General features: G+C 39.4%; 1 protein-coding gene across 1 annotated transcript; it reads right to left on the bottom strand.

Annotated features, from left to right (window-relative positions):
* Positions 1-323: 323 nt before the first annotated feature.
* DCLRE1A (DNA cross-link repair 1A) lies at positions 324-14470 on the bottom strand. The gene is made up of 9 exons (XM_066554622.1): positions 13543-14470; positions 10515-12005; positions 9991-10124; positions 8880-8998; positions 7223-7366; positions 6207-6352; positions 5075-5229; positions 1718-1859; positions 324-1089 (listed from the first exon to the last, which is right to left on the bottom strand). The coding sequence occupies exons 1-9, from the start codon at positions 13955-13957 to the stop codon at positions 923-925; spliced, it is 2913 nt and encodes a 970-aa protein (XP_066410719.1). The 5' UTR covers positions 13958-14470; the 3' UTR covers positions 324-922.
* Positions 14471-14947: the final 477 nt, after the last annotated feature.

The raw sequence follows: 14947 nt of genomic DNA on the forward strand, positions 1-14947 counted from the left end.
AAGTGAAATTTACCTTTCTGCTGCCAGTGCTAGTATTTGCCTTTCTTGTTTTTCCAGAGTTCAGGTGACAAACCTGTATATAAACAACCTGCAAACCCCAGTGTTTATATACAACCTGCAAACCCCAATGGAGATTCCAGGGTGAGGAACCACTCCTGTGCTCTGAACACCTGCTGAGAACTGGCACTGCAGAGGACACAGGAGCAACTTCAGACAAGCAACATACACAGCACATTCACCAAGGACAGTGCAGACAGGTTGTTCAGGTTAGCAACTCTGGCTCTGAAAGGAAATGCTTTTTGCTCAGAAAGAACACATAGGCATAAGATATATTCTTTATTTTAAAAAAGATCACTAAAAAAAGAGCAAAAACCTTAAACAGAATGTAGAAGTGTCTTTTGTAAACAATTGTCTAAAGTACATATGCTGCAGGAGCCCACGTCAATACTCTCTCACAAGGTAAGTTTTTTTAACAATATTTAAATCACAATAGTCAGTTCTGCCTCATGAAATGAGCTTCTCTGAAGCCTGAGTAGACAGCATGTGACATAAGCTCAATATTGTCTCATTTATTACAATAACTTATTTTCAGAAATTATCCTGGAGACTGTTGAATCCCCAGCATTACACATCTGAGCATCTCCACAACCTGAGGAAAATTAAGAACAGGGGAAAGGTAGTAAGACAAATAACCTAAAATATGAACTTGCAAAAATGGTATGTTATGGGGAAGAAAAAAGTAGTAGATACACAAGAAAGCAAGGTGCCTTTTTTTTCTTTTCCTAAATTTATCTTTCTTCAAAGAATGGCAGTTTAGTCCTCCCTAAAGAAAGCTTAATGGAAAAGGGAGATAAATAAAACTCACAGGAACTCAATTCCCATTCCAGCCTACTTCCTTTGCAATAAACATTCTTCTTCGTATTTATTTTTGCCTATTGCCCTCGGTCATCCAGTCTCTAAAATGCATTTCCATCAAGCTTCTGTCTCTCCAGTCACCAACATTGACAGTGGGGATGATTTTCTGTGGCTTCAACCACTGAACAAAACGCTTCATTTCCAGGTAACTGCTGTGCTCACTGTAAGGAATCCCTGAAATGAAAACAAATCACAGCCATCTGTCAGGCCACTGAGCTTCCTCCAAGCCTTCCAGCTAAGAAATACTTTAGATAAAAGGGTTTTTTCAATTCCCATTTGGGATCCAAAGTTTATAGCTAAGGTAAAACACCTCCCTCCCTCCTCCCTCCAATTTTCCCTTCTAGGAAAATTACCTTGCATTAAGTCACCAAGTCATTCATCAGTACAAGCTAAGCAACATCAGTGACCTGGTTAAAGGAATGTTAAGGGTTTTAGCTCCACCCACCAATAAGAACTGAGAGGAAGACACTCTCTCAGAAACAAGTCACAGAATGAAATCTTGGCTCTGGAACTACACTGCCACCAGCATCACTCAGGCCAAGACTCCATCCCTGAAGTCTCTACCTGTATCAGGTGAAAGTTTTTATTTGCATAACAAGGACAGGTGCAAAATGTATGTAAAAATCTGCATTTAAGTTGTTCTTGATTATTCATTTCACAGATCTCTCCTGAAGAGATCTGTTGTTTCTCAATGAGTTACCAGAAAAAGCAGCAGTTACAAAATCAGTAGGAGTTTCCAGAATAAAAATAGGAAAAGCATCCACACAAAGCCAAATGTACTGAATCTTTGCCACTCTTATACCATATATAGTGATTTTTCCTCTTGTCTGAGGCTTGATATCCTCCAGAGAAAGGCATGAATCAGAGTAGGTCCACCCCGTAGGTTTGAAAGCCAGAATTTGATCAAAATTCTCAGAAAACTTATTCAAGTGATCTTGCAAGCTCTGTGGGGAAAAAAAATAGCATATACTTAATCCCATTAAATAGCTAATTAGACTAAAGGTTTGCCATTTCATGATGGAGAAGATTCAGACTACATTTTCTTTTCATGCGCTGGCATTTTTTAATTTTAATGAGCACCTACCTTGCAATTATTAATGACAAATACTGACATTTGCAAAAGAACTGGTCCCTTAGGATCTCAATTTCTTAATCTGAATTAGGAACATATGAACAGCTTTGCATTACAGATCAGAACACATAAGGAATAATCACACTTTCTTATAAACCTTGCTCCACAAATTGTTCATTTCCTCCTCTAAACCAGAGGTCAGCAGCTGAGTGGAGATGGAAGATGGTGAAATGCTGCTTCAGTGCAAAATCATCACAGAGGTTTTGACACCTGCTTATGCCCACAAGTAACCAGATTTAATTAACCTACCCCAAAAAACTTACTGCAAGCCAGTGCACGAGCTAAGTATTGCTCTGAGCACTAAACCATGTTTTACCACCTCTCCAAGACAGGAAGGAAACCACCTCTCATCTTCTCACTCTAAAAAGGAAATTACCTTGAAAAAATTTCCAAGTATGTACAATCCTATGCCTGCATAAAGTGAAGTCAGTATTGCTTCAAGTTAAAAACAGAAAATCAATTTCATGTATCCTGTATAAAATCTTACAGGCAAATTCCTAATCTGAAAGCCCTACAGGGTTACAGAACTCAAAATCAAACTTTATATTAGCAGGAGAGAGAGGAATACAAAATAAAGGCTGATTAAAAAGGAGGGTAGAGGGAGATAGATGGGCTGTGATAGAAAATTATCTAACCTGTCAGACACTTGAGAATACTCTCTCACAAGGTGAGAGAGTATTGAGAATTCTAAAACAGGGCAGCAGAAAACTGCCACATTTAACAACACCTTCAGTACAATGTCCAATAGCAACATATAGAATCCATCAAACCAGGTACACAAAATAATTTTTAAAAACCCTACCACAGAAGACATTTCATTCAGCAACAAGAATTATGGCTCACTGCTGTGACTTTCAACACACTGTGAATGTTCAGTCCTCACTTAATTAAAGGTATAACTGTAGCAGTCTAATTCTCCTTCACATTCCATTTTGGGAGTATTAACATAGATTCAGGTAATTACTCACAAATTTTCTCCCCTTGCTCTAATGAAATCTAAATATAGTACTTCAAATGCAATGATTATTATATTAACAATGCTAATCTGGTTTTGAGTTTTGTTATAAATCAAGTGTGCAACAGTCACATTAAGGATGCAATTTCAAGCTTATAAAAAAATTATTTGTGCATTTCAATCACTTTCACTTCTGAAAGTCTCACCTCAATGCCAGTACAAGACCTTGCTGAGTTAAACAACATGAAAGATTCATAGACCCACAAAAGTCAGTTCCCTGGAAAGTTTCCACCACATAGTCAAGTTAGGCAAAAGCCTCAATTTTTGAGTTACAAAAAAAATTGTTTGTTGCAAAAGAACCATGCATGCATTTTGGAAAAGATGGCCTCTTTCCCCAAAACAAATGACTGCTGTGTTTGCTCATAACAAGTCCATTTTAAATACACATTCCAATTTCTTCGTTTATTGCTTTAGCCAACACTGTTCTAAACCTTCACCCTTTTGAATGGAAAATGTATTTCACTGCTACACCAACCTCCTTCAATCACCATGACAGCCTGATATTCAGAGTGGCACTAAAGTCAGCAGTGTACACAAACAGATTCCATAAGATAGGAAAAGACTCAAGCATGATTAAATATTTAATTTACCACTAGCCCTAACACCACTTAAACTCATCTGGCTTATTCAAGAACAGCCATTTGTCAGTACATAGAGCAATCCCTGCATTTTACTGGGGTAAAACCAAATACTGCAGTGAAGTACCACATCTCTGGGTTTGTTTGGGTTTTTTTTATATTTTCTTAATATATACCAAATCCAAAAGTAAGATAAATGATCATATGAACTCATCTTTAAGCATTTAAAATTCCTTTTCAGGGTCCAAGCATGGCTTTTGTCACACTGGAGATTGGTTTAGAGGCTGCTGATCTCAGAGGTGAGACCCTGCCTGACACAACTGCCTCCCTCTGGGAAGTAAAGCTGCCCTTGAGGATTTCTCCTCCACCCCCTGAAAGTCCAGTCCTGTCAGTATCCACGCATGCTGGGACAGGTGACTTAGCAACCCAGAAATCTGCACAAGAAACTCAAATCAATTCCTGTTTAAGACAGCACAACACACTAAAAATAAATCCATACATATTTCCATTACTCATTTTCTGCTCCACCACTGAAAACATCATGGAACAAAGTTAAAGCATTAAGATACTAAGTTCCATCTCCTGCAGCTCCATCCAAACCATATAGCCTTTTTTACTCCTTTTTAGGTCAACTCTGACCTCCACTTGTCCTGCAGCTAAATACCATCTTGGTCTGAAGGATTTGCTTGAGATGGCACAGCAGGCCTGAAGCAAAACAGGAAAATTAATCCAAGCCTATAAGGCATAAACAGCCACTGGCTTTTTTTTCCTTTCTTCCTGGTTACTTTAATCTAGAGCCTGCTGCTTTACCTTACTGCCCTTCAGTATTTTGTCTATTTAGAATAACCTGGGAATAAGTCATCTTTCCAAACAAAGAAATTCCCAGAAAAAATGCTCAACAACAAAAACTCAGTGTCTCAAATCTCAACCAAATGTGCATTTGAAATCAACTTAGATGAAATCATGCTTTAAAATTAACTGGTTTACTTGCTTTTTTGACAAATATTAGAGAACTGGTAGTTGGCCATGTTCATAAGCTGCCTCAAAACAGAGGCTCACAGGCAGAAAATCCTTTTAGACTTTTCCTACACTGGACCAGGTAAAATACAGGCTGAAAACAGGAACTCCATGTCACAATATATTAATTGCTAAGAGGACAGATCAGGCAGTCATTACATAAACCTACTTCAAAAAGGCCTGCAAAGAGCAGGTCTTTGAACAAGCCTCACCTTATCTTGAACAAGTACCACATCATGTTTGGATAAGTTATTAATGTTTAATTGCATTTCATTTTCAATGTATTGCTACATGTCAAAGCCCCACTAAATAAATATGATCTGACAAGAGGTTAAAAAGCACCAAACACAGCACTGGCTGGGAAAGCCAAGAGAATTTTACTAGCACGTTCATCAATAGTCCATTTTCTGAACTTACCTTAAAATTAATTTGCATCATGGGAAGAACATGAAGCAAAGTACCCTTCCAGTCCACACTGATGAGGGAATTGACAGCTGCTGACTCCAAGCACTGCAGGGTTTTGTATTTGTCACGGGACATACTTGCCTTTGAGCCCAGAACTTCAGCAATTGCTTTAGGATTCATTAGGAAGAAACCAGATAGAGAAAATTGTAAGAGTTCTTTTTTGGCTTGTTTTGGACATAGTCCTGATTGTTGTACAAGATAATTTTTACTATTAAAAAAGAAATCCATATTCAACAGGATATAGTGTTTTGTATTCTTACATTAGGAAGAGAATCCTATAATGGGTGTTAAAAACCTTTGTCCCATACATTTTAGCAGCAGAATTTTGTATAACAATTGGAAAAAGAAGGAAAAGTACCTTGATAAATTCTAAGTCACATTTCTTTGGTAGAGTGTTACTGAGGTGAACTGGTATTTATTCCAAAGATGCCAGAAATGTGCAGTTTTTGGAATATGTGACAAACAGCCCACACTGAAGACAGACTAAATTTCAGTGAGAGTAGGTCTTCTATTGATGATTTTAAATATGCACAAATGGTGCACATCTGCCTGCTCTGAAGCAGACATTTGGGCAATCATGTTGGTTCCTGGTGCTGTAACTGACTGAAGCATAGCACACAAGATCTTCACTTAGTCAGAAAAGATATATAATATAAACTGGAAGGAAAAGCTCAAAATAGAAGTCTACTCTAAGAATAACATCCCTTTGCTGTTTCTTGAAATTATTAACAACAAGAATGTCATAAAGACCTCACTTATTTATTTTTTAATTGCTCTTAGCAATTTTCTCACCACAGTCAATTAAAAAGGTTCATACAGTTCATACATATAAACTGGCCACATGTATATTCAGTGTGGGGGGAAGGTTGTAAACATGGTAGAACACGATTTCTTTCAGAAAGTTAAAGCTTATTGATTAGAAAACTTAAAAAATAGCAGGAGGATTATTAAATACATTTAATTTCTTTACACTATATCTGAACATTCTGACTAAACAACCTTTTATGTCTTCAAGAAAGCCATTTCGTAACACTAAATTAGACATTAAATTAGTTCTTTGATCCAATACACTTCTTTTACATACCTAAGAAAACTTTTTCTTTTCCAATGGAGTAGGTGCCACAGACAACTAGAGTTCGTGGGTTTAAGGTCACTGTCTCAAAGGCAATGTTGACAGCAAACTGGATAACCTCTTGTTGTGCAGGAAAAGTGTACTCAGGGCTACAGTATCTGGGGCAGGGAAACAAAATAGATCACTTTGTTACAAAAGATAAAAGACATCTGAAATTGCCATGAAGGCCCTCAAAACTCCATGTACTCAGGAAGTGAAAAAGACATTACTCTTCTATATAATAGCAGTCTATTAGAAACACTGAGGTGCCCAGAAATTGTTGCAACAAAAATCACACTGAGCATATATCATTGTTTTCTCTACAACTATTCACTGTCTGGTACTGAATTCTACATTTTCTTCTTCATGAATACCAAGTGCTCTTGCAAGATTGATATTTCTGTCACATCCTGATTATATCCTTATATCTATTTTTTGTCATACACACAAACCATAATGTAAGTCATTACTCATTCACAGAAACATATGGAACAGAAATGAAAGTCTGCAGCTGGGCATTAGTCATCATTCACACAAAACCAATTTTATATAAATGAATCAGAGGAAGGTCTAATGAAAACTCCCAAAACTGATTCAGCCTTTTGGCATTCTTTCACCTTTGAATTCCTTCACACTTCTTTTTATAATAGAGTTGAATCCACTGAAAACTAGTGTTCCATAAACCTGAACACTTAATGTATGAGTTTTGACACCCTAAATTTAATACCACTTATAAATAATATGGTAACCTGAGCAAATACTTCAGCATCTTTTCCACCACTTTCCACTTTTATTCTCTAATGTAACAGCATAACCAATGAACAAGCTACACATACACGTACTTTTAATAAATCTCTGCTTTTATTCAAGCACACTTATCACAGCAATGTAATTTAAAATTACATTAATTTGGTTCAAAGCCTTACTAAACTGAAAAGACTAAGAATAAAAACAACAACAACAAAAAAATCAATTTCCAGCCAACTCACGTGGTATCAAGGTAAAGGGTGTGGATTTTCTGGCCCATCAGAGCAGGGTAGCGCTCCATGGAAGGGTCTGCTCTGAAGTCCCCTGTGTGCAGAATAACAGCCCCACTTGGCAGGTAGAAGAGGATCATTGCTGCACCTGGACAACTGAAACAAACAAACAAAAAAGCCCAACACAAATTATGTCAAGTCTCTATACTGATAAACTACTTTAAGAGACAGACCACCCTTCAGCAGCAGAAACATGTGCAGAATAGCATTTTAGATCATAGCTGCTATACAGACTAATTCAGCTAGGAATTCCTGATTTCTAAAGGAATTCTGCAGCTAATCCTATGGCCACACACAAGCTTGAGTTCTCACCTGAGATGGAAAGAAGAAACAAAAAATCCACATCAAAAGTAAAGCAATCAAATATCAACTGCCTTTTTGGGATGCCCCACCTTCCAGGCATGGCACAGATCCTGCCTTAGCTGCAATCATGCTATTATTTGGTTCAAAGAGGAAACAGCACACCAAAGAGAAGCAGCAATCTTGCTCAAGACAAACAGAATTGTATTGCTGCAGATTCATCTTCCTTCCTGCAGGACTTACTGGAGCACTTTCTTTTAAATTCTATTTGCAGATTTTAAATGTTGTTCTGGATCCAGAAGTCCCTGGTTACAAACACAACTCCCTTACTGCTGACAGTGATTCCATTGTGCCTTCTGCAGCTGCTTGCCAAAGCTTTCTGAAGGGCAAGACTGGAAAACCTGAGTGGGACTATTTTAGATATCGATCACCTGCAAAGGGTAAATGAAATCTCAAAAAAAGAAAAACTGGCATGAAACAAAGTGAAAAGGACAGAATTAGCAAACTCTTCAAGAAGCTGAACTTTGTAGCTAAGGTATGCACAGCTTTTAAATTGGAGCAGGGAATCAGAGGACAAACAGGAAAAATGAGAAGTATACAAATTACATAAGCAGCAAGGCTTCCTTCATTCCTAGAGATGGTTCTCAGAGGACTTAAGGGAGTTTTATCTCTCCAAGTATAAACAAATCTTACACTAAGCAATGTTCAAACCAGCTGTGACACAGTCCTGCATTTCAATAAATGTACTGCAGGGAAGGGAGTCTTCCTCTAGCCCATGGCCAAAAAAATGTATCAAGAGGCAGAACAAGAGCACGGGACTGGAAGTCAGGTGCTAGTGAACTTTAAATCCAGCATTTCCACACAGTGCCAGTCTAACAGACAAAATCTCACCCTTTATCACCAAATTCAGTAGAAATCTTGTCCAGATTTCAACAGGCTTTTCTTCAAAGTCCAATTTTCAAAATGTTTGCTAGGTTGTGTCTCTCACAGAATCCAAAGTACCACATTTTTCTTTAGCTCAGATTTCCCCATCATCAGTTCAAGCTACAGAAACCTAATGTATCTGATAATCAAATCTACTAGGTTCCCAACTAGACACCAAAAACCAGGAAGTGTTCAGACCACTAGAAAATCATTCAACCTCTCAAACAAAAATTACGGAGCAACATGTGGTTAACACAACGTACACAAAAAAAAAGTTAAATTAAATTCTAAAAAACCCTGTTTCATTTTTGAAGATAACTCACCTATTCAAAAGCTAACTACCTGTAAGAAATTCTCCACCTGTAAGAAATGCAATGATACCTACTGATTGGCATCAAGCAACAGCACTTTGATCCCATTGACCACACAGGGCGTGTCCATGGGCAGCACATGGACATGCTGCTCCTGCACTCGGAGCTTGCTCTTCACCAGATTGCCAGTTATCTGCAACACAGACAGGATTTAAAACAGGAACAAAGTCTGAAAAAAGCACTGTTCAATATGGAAACAAAAGCTCTCAAAGCCAGACTGGCTTGGAGAGAAACTCTAAGGCCCTGGATGTAGCCAAGCCCTTCAGCAGCATTTCACTCCTCAAAAAGCAAACTGAGAAAAGCTGTCTTCAGGTAGCAAACTTTTAAAAGCCTGTCAACAGGCTGTGGATTGGAATCAGAGAGGAGGCAAATAAGGGGGAAGAAGATCTGTTGCACACTATCAAGTCAAGAGAAAGGGGTGGGTAAAATCGTCTTTAAACAAGTGAAGAAGTTTCCAGGTAACAGCTAGTTGGACCTACAACAGCTAATGGCAGTCGTGGCCATTCAGCAGCCCAAAGTACAGGACACAAATAATCAGTCTGAAATAATTCACTTGCTTAATGTGGAAAAGAGATGACTCATGCAGAATCTATTTCAGGCTTCCATCACAGAAACAGTTTAGAGAAAATGGAGCCAGATTCTTCATGATGCACACATACAAAAAAAAAGCTACAATGGCAAGTTGCAAAACCAGAAATTTCAAATGTATTATTAGGGGGGGAAAAAAAACAGAAAAGGTAAGCACTGCAACAGGTTGCAAGGAGACATAGTAAATTCTGGCCAATGTTCAAAATTTGACTGACAAAAGACTCCCTGCAGTCTGATCTAACTTTGAAGGTTCCACTGTGCAGGAAATTGGTCTATGTGACCTCCACAGATCCTTTTTAAACCTGATTTTTTTTCATGGTATCTAGGGAGGGAAGTTTCACTAATCCTCTTGATCAGTCAAATCAAGGTAAGGATTTCACACAAACAAAATGCACTTTCCCCTGTACATATCCACTAACCCAATAAAGGGCCCCAACCACTGATCTTCTATTTACTTCCATCAGTACAAAAGTGATAGATATAAAAGTACAAAAGCATATGGATATAATGGTATCTAGTAATCTTGAAAAGCCTTACCTTATTACAGTAGATTGGAAACCTGAAGTTTTTTGTTAGTCCACTGTAGTGGTCAGAGTGAAAATGAGTAAGGAAATAAGCTGTGCAGCCTTCAATTTCCCCATACTGGAAGGCATCAACTGTAAAGCCAGTTCCTACAGCAAAGAGGGAAGAGAATCCAGCCAGTAAACATGCAAAGTTCAAAACCAATTTCTAATCAGATATTGATTTGTTTTTTCCTTTCTTCCCAGTTAAAAGGTAATAGTTATTCTGCATACAACCGAAGGAGCCATTTAAAGATTCATGTGTTTTGTGTATCAGTCAACAGTGGCAAAAAGAGATTTTCACAAACAAATACTTTCAAAGGCCTCTCAAGTATGTTGTTCAGCTGCCCTCTTACACAGATGATAACCAGTTAAGCAAATAAGACACATTTAAGAAAGCAGTTTTCAGGAGTAAAAATACTGAAGTCTAAAATTAGGACAAAAACACAACACTCCAGCAAAAATAAATTAACCTCTATGAAAAACCAAGTTACCTCTCACCTGGTATTTTCTTGTAGAAGGGGCAGTGTTTTTTTCTTGCTCCTTCACCTGTAGTAGGTAATTCTTTAAATTTTTTTCTCCACCTTCGTTGGCCACCAGAAGGTACATCTGCAATGGCTTCATTTTTACTTGAACTTTCTGTAACTGCTTCCACATCTCCCACAGACTCCTCAGCCTTCCTTTTTTGCTGTCTGGGCCTCTTTCCATTAGGAGATACTGAAGCTGGTATCTGCTTTTTCTCCTTCAAACACACCTCTCCTTTGCGTTCCTCCTTTGCTTTGGGTTTCAACCCAAAGAAAACACCAATGTCCATTTGTTTAAGTTCTTTGGCAGGACTGGACTTACTGTTCACAGATGCTGATGAAAGAGATGGCATTGATTTAGAAGAGATGGGGCTGGGAAAGCACACAGCAGCCGTACTAAGACTTCCTTTTTTCTCCCCTGCTGTCTGCAAACTCTCCTGGTGAGCTGTTTTATCAATTGCACTGGCAGTCTTTTTATCTGTACCAGTTAAAATGTTACTTGGCGCCCTCAAAACATTACACTTCTGTGTCAGAAGAGAGCCACCATCTTCTCTGTCTAGCAGTGATGATGTCCCAGTAAAACTCACACATGAAGAACCCAGAGCACAAGCACCAGCATCTTCTGACTCTGTGGCTCCTGCTTTTGCAGCAGAGGAAATCAATTCTGGCTGTTCAGCCTCCCTGTCACTACAAGCAGAAGAGGATCCACTGGCTACCACCCCTTGCTGAGGATCTAGATGGTTCAGTGTATTTTCTTCCCCACAGGGGGGTTTTTTAGTTATGAAATTTTCCATTTTTGCATGCTCATACTGAGGCTTCCTCTGTAAGAGAAGTCCATCAAATGTTTTAAATGCCACAGAATTGGAGTCTTCTTCTGAGTTTTGCACTTCGAATAATTTATTCTGTGATACTTTTACTTTTTCCTCCTCTTCCTCTTCACTTTCCTCAAATGTACTTAGTGGTGAGTAAGAAATTCCATAGTCATTGAAATCCACTCCTGACTGTAGCAGACTTGGCTGACTTGCATTTTTCTCTACACACAGATGTTTTCCTGTCTCACTTTCTTGAGAGGATGCAAAATCAAAAAAATCAAATTTACAATGATTATCTGCCATCTCTGGAAGCTGAAGTGTCTGCTGAGTTTTTTCAAGACCTGCAAAAAAGGAAGTGCTTCCACTAATTGTATTTAGAGACTTCATTTGTGGTGAATTCCGTAACATTGATGCACAGTCATCATTTGGGGCATGCTTTATTTCAGTAGAGGGTTTGTCATTCCCTGAGGTTTCCTCTGCATAACGTGGGGAGCAGCTGGGCTTTGCAGCAGTAGCACATGTCACCTTCATGTCCACAGTGGTTCCCAAAGGGTTTTCAAGGTACTCCCCTGCCCTGTTAGCTGCAAGCAGAAAATGGCTGTAACGCTTGTAGTGGGATGGGATGGTGGAGGTGCACTGCAGACCATCAGGACACTCTATGGAAAGAGTCAAACAAAGGAGCAATGGTAACACCTTTGCAAGTATAGTTGGCACAGTTAAAATAAAAATCTCATGTGACACAACATTTAGCAGCTTTTTCTTATAAATACAGCTGCTGGAGGATAGAAGGCACAAATAAAAAGTAATTTTCAAGCCACCAAGGCCTCTTGCTCTGAGCTGAGCAATGAGAAGCTTCCAGCCTAAAACCAAACACAGCACTATGCCTGAATTTTACAGCCCATTAAAAAGAATACTTGACCCTGTTTCAATGCAGTCCTCCTGTAATCACACGGCTTCTGATTTAGAATTGTCTCACAGTCAAGCAACAAGCTCAGAAACAGCCAGTATACTACAAATGTAAGTAACAAACAAATAAACCAATCTCAATTCTGAATTAACCTGAAACTCCATTTTAAACTGTCTGATATTACACACTAGGAAAATAAAGAAAAAAAGTTGTGCATTTACCTATGAAGAAAACATTCAGTGTTGAGATGCTAGGGAAGAAAATCCATAGCACTTTCCTAGGCCTTTCCCAGTAACAATCTGCCAGCCTAACTTTTCAGGCTTTTAAAGTGAATGCATAAACCCACCAGAAGGATTTTGCACCTGTTAATTATGGGAGTAAGACAGAAATGAGGTGTTAAAACACCTGCCTTAAATTAAAAGCACTGCCAAAATCAGCATGAAAGGACTTACATGTTATTGTTCCAAAGAGAAACTCGAGGAAGGTTATCAAAATGTAAAAAGTTACCTAAACTTACCTAAAACATTACCTAAACATTACCTAAAACATTACCTAAAACAGCCTTTACTTATGTTTCCTGAATGTATGCTTTCTGTTTTACAAAAGTTATGAGGTGTATTAAGGACATAAATTGGATACCTGAAGCTGTTTAGCTATGGTATTTCCCCATGAAACTAGAATTTGGAAAGTGTCAGTTTTATTCTTCTTGTACAGAGCTCAAAAGAAAACAGTTGTCTTATGATACGGGAATGTTAGTCTCTATTTCTATATAAAATTTCTAAACCATAGTGGGCCACAAGTTAACATTTCAAGTAAATTGGCATATTTCAGCTTCCAAATGTCCATAGACAACTGAACAAATCACATATCAACATGAATACAAGATAATAAAATCTATACCCAAGGAGATAGAAACTTCATGTCAAAAGTAGCACTCTAGTGCCTGAAGGTTCTTTTCTGACACTGTCATTGTAACAGGTTTCATTACTTTAAATATACACCTTCAGTTTGATGAAGAAATACTAAAACTTGATAAACAGCCATGAAACTTTCTCAGAGATTATATTCGGAAATTATATTTTCATGTCAGATTTCCACGTTTTTCACAAAGAAGCAAAAATTTCGTATAAAAATAGAACTGATCAGCAACAACATAATAAAACATGATAAAAACCATACTAACTACCATTTCAGATTTTGAGCTGAATAAAAATGAGGTTTACAGCAACATTTCATGAGAAGTCTGTAAGTTTTCTCTGAAGGCTTTTTTATTATTCTATTCATACCTTTTTCAACGGATCCTGGAGTTTCCAAACATTCATAGACATGCCACTGAGGTGTCTGGACCAACAGCAAAGAGAAGGGCATCTGGCAGCTGGGACAGAATCCATCGTGAACGGGCTTTGCACTTTGTGAGCTCTGTTCTGCCAGGCTGCCCACACTATCCTGGGAGTGCACACTGCCGTCTTCTTTACATTCATCCACATCCTGACCAGCCCGTGAGCTCTGCTTGGCTTTCTGAGGTGTACCAGTTTTTCCGGTCAATTTCTTTTTTCCATTTCTCTTTCTTTTTGGCCTGCCCTTGCCAACACTTACATCCTGCACAGGGGTGGAGATGCTCTGTGAGTTACTCTGATGCTTTCGCTTCCTAATGGATTTGTACTCCCAAATGTCCTCTTCCAATAAAGCATCTTCAGACATGTCAACACATTAAATATTCCCCTTTCTTTTAAGCAACAGTTCACAAACCTGACTTTCCTCTCGCTAGTATATTTTCTCTTCCCTCCACTCTTCACTATCTGAGGAAAAGCTCCAGAAGTCCATGTTAAAAAAGCAACACTGGCCCACAAACCAAGCAGCAGTCCCTGATGGGACAGGAGCATGGTGGATCCTATCCCAAAAATAATTCAATGAGCCTCTCTTCGTAGATTTGCAATTCCTCCTGTTACACAGGGCCCGACTCTGCAAATCCTTCCAGGTTGAGCCATTTCCTTCAGCTTCCCTCCAGCATCGTCAGCTCCACCCGGCCTCGGCGGGGGCAGGAAGATTTTAAAGATTCCTGCCCGAGCAAGAAAAAAATTAAAACAAAACGGGGAAGAATTCAGCTACGGGATCATCGTCGGAGTGCCCCGGGATGCTCCTCCGGAGGGTCCCCCGGGAGTGCCCTGTGATGCTCCTCCTGAGGGTCCCGGTGCTGCTCCACGGTGTGTCCCAGTACCTCCGAGTGCCCAGATGCCCTCAGGGATGTCCCGGTGCTCCCAAATGCCCCGGGATGTTCCCAGGGACGTCCCGGTGCTCTCGAATATCCCGGGATGTCCCGGTGCTCCCGAATATCCCGGGATATACCCTGGGATGTCCCGGGTCCCGCCGGTCCCGCGGGTGGCGCCTCCTCGGCCGTTTCCCGCCGTGGCCGCGCATTCGCTTCCGCAGGTTCGTCACCACGGCTGTCGCTCAATTTCTCCGCTTCTCCCATACTAAGCCCCGCAAAAAGCCCCAGATCCCCCCGTTTAAATTAATGGAGCCTGGTTTCGACTTTTTCCGGTGCTGCTCAATTTTTACATCTTAAAAACGGTAAAGCAGCCGGGCGGGAAACACGGGCTTTGTTGAATCTGCTGCGCGGGAATCTCCACCGTGAGCTTCTTCTGGGAATGTGCTGCTGTGGAAACCAAGGATACGTAAAAACACGGAATA

Source organism: Molothrus aeneus, chromosome 8, assembly GCF_037042795.1.
Source record: "Molothrus aeneus isolate 106 chromosome 8, BPBGC_Maene_1.0, whole genome shotgun sequence".
In the NCBI taxonomy this organism is placed as follows: domain Eukaryota; kingdom Metazoa; phylum Chordata; class Aves; order Passeriformes; family Icteridae; genus Molothrus; species Molothrus aeneus.

Excerpts from the sequence above, each read along its gene's own strand:
- DCLRE1A (XM_066554622.1), bottom strand. The coding sequence starts at position 13,957 with ATGTCTGAAGATGCTTTATTGGAAGAGGACATTTGGGAGTACAAATCC. Across the intron at positions 5,230-6,206 it reads AAAAGAAAAAGTTTTCTTAG|CAATTGCTGAAGTTCTGGGC; the intron begins GTATGTAAAAGA and ends TGAATCCTAAAG. Across the intron at positions 1,860-5,074 it reads TGATGCAAATTAATTTTAAG|AGCTTGCAAGATCACTTGAA; the intron begins GTAAGTTCAGAA and ends TTTTCCCCACAG.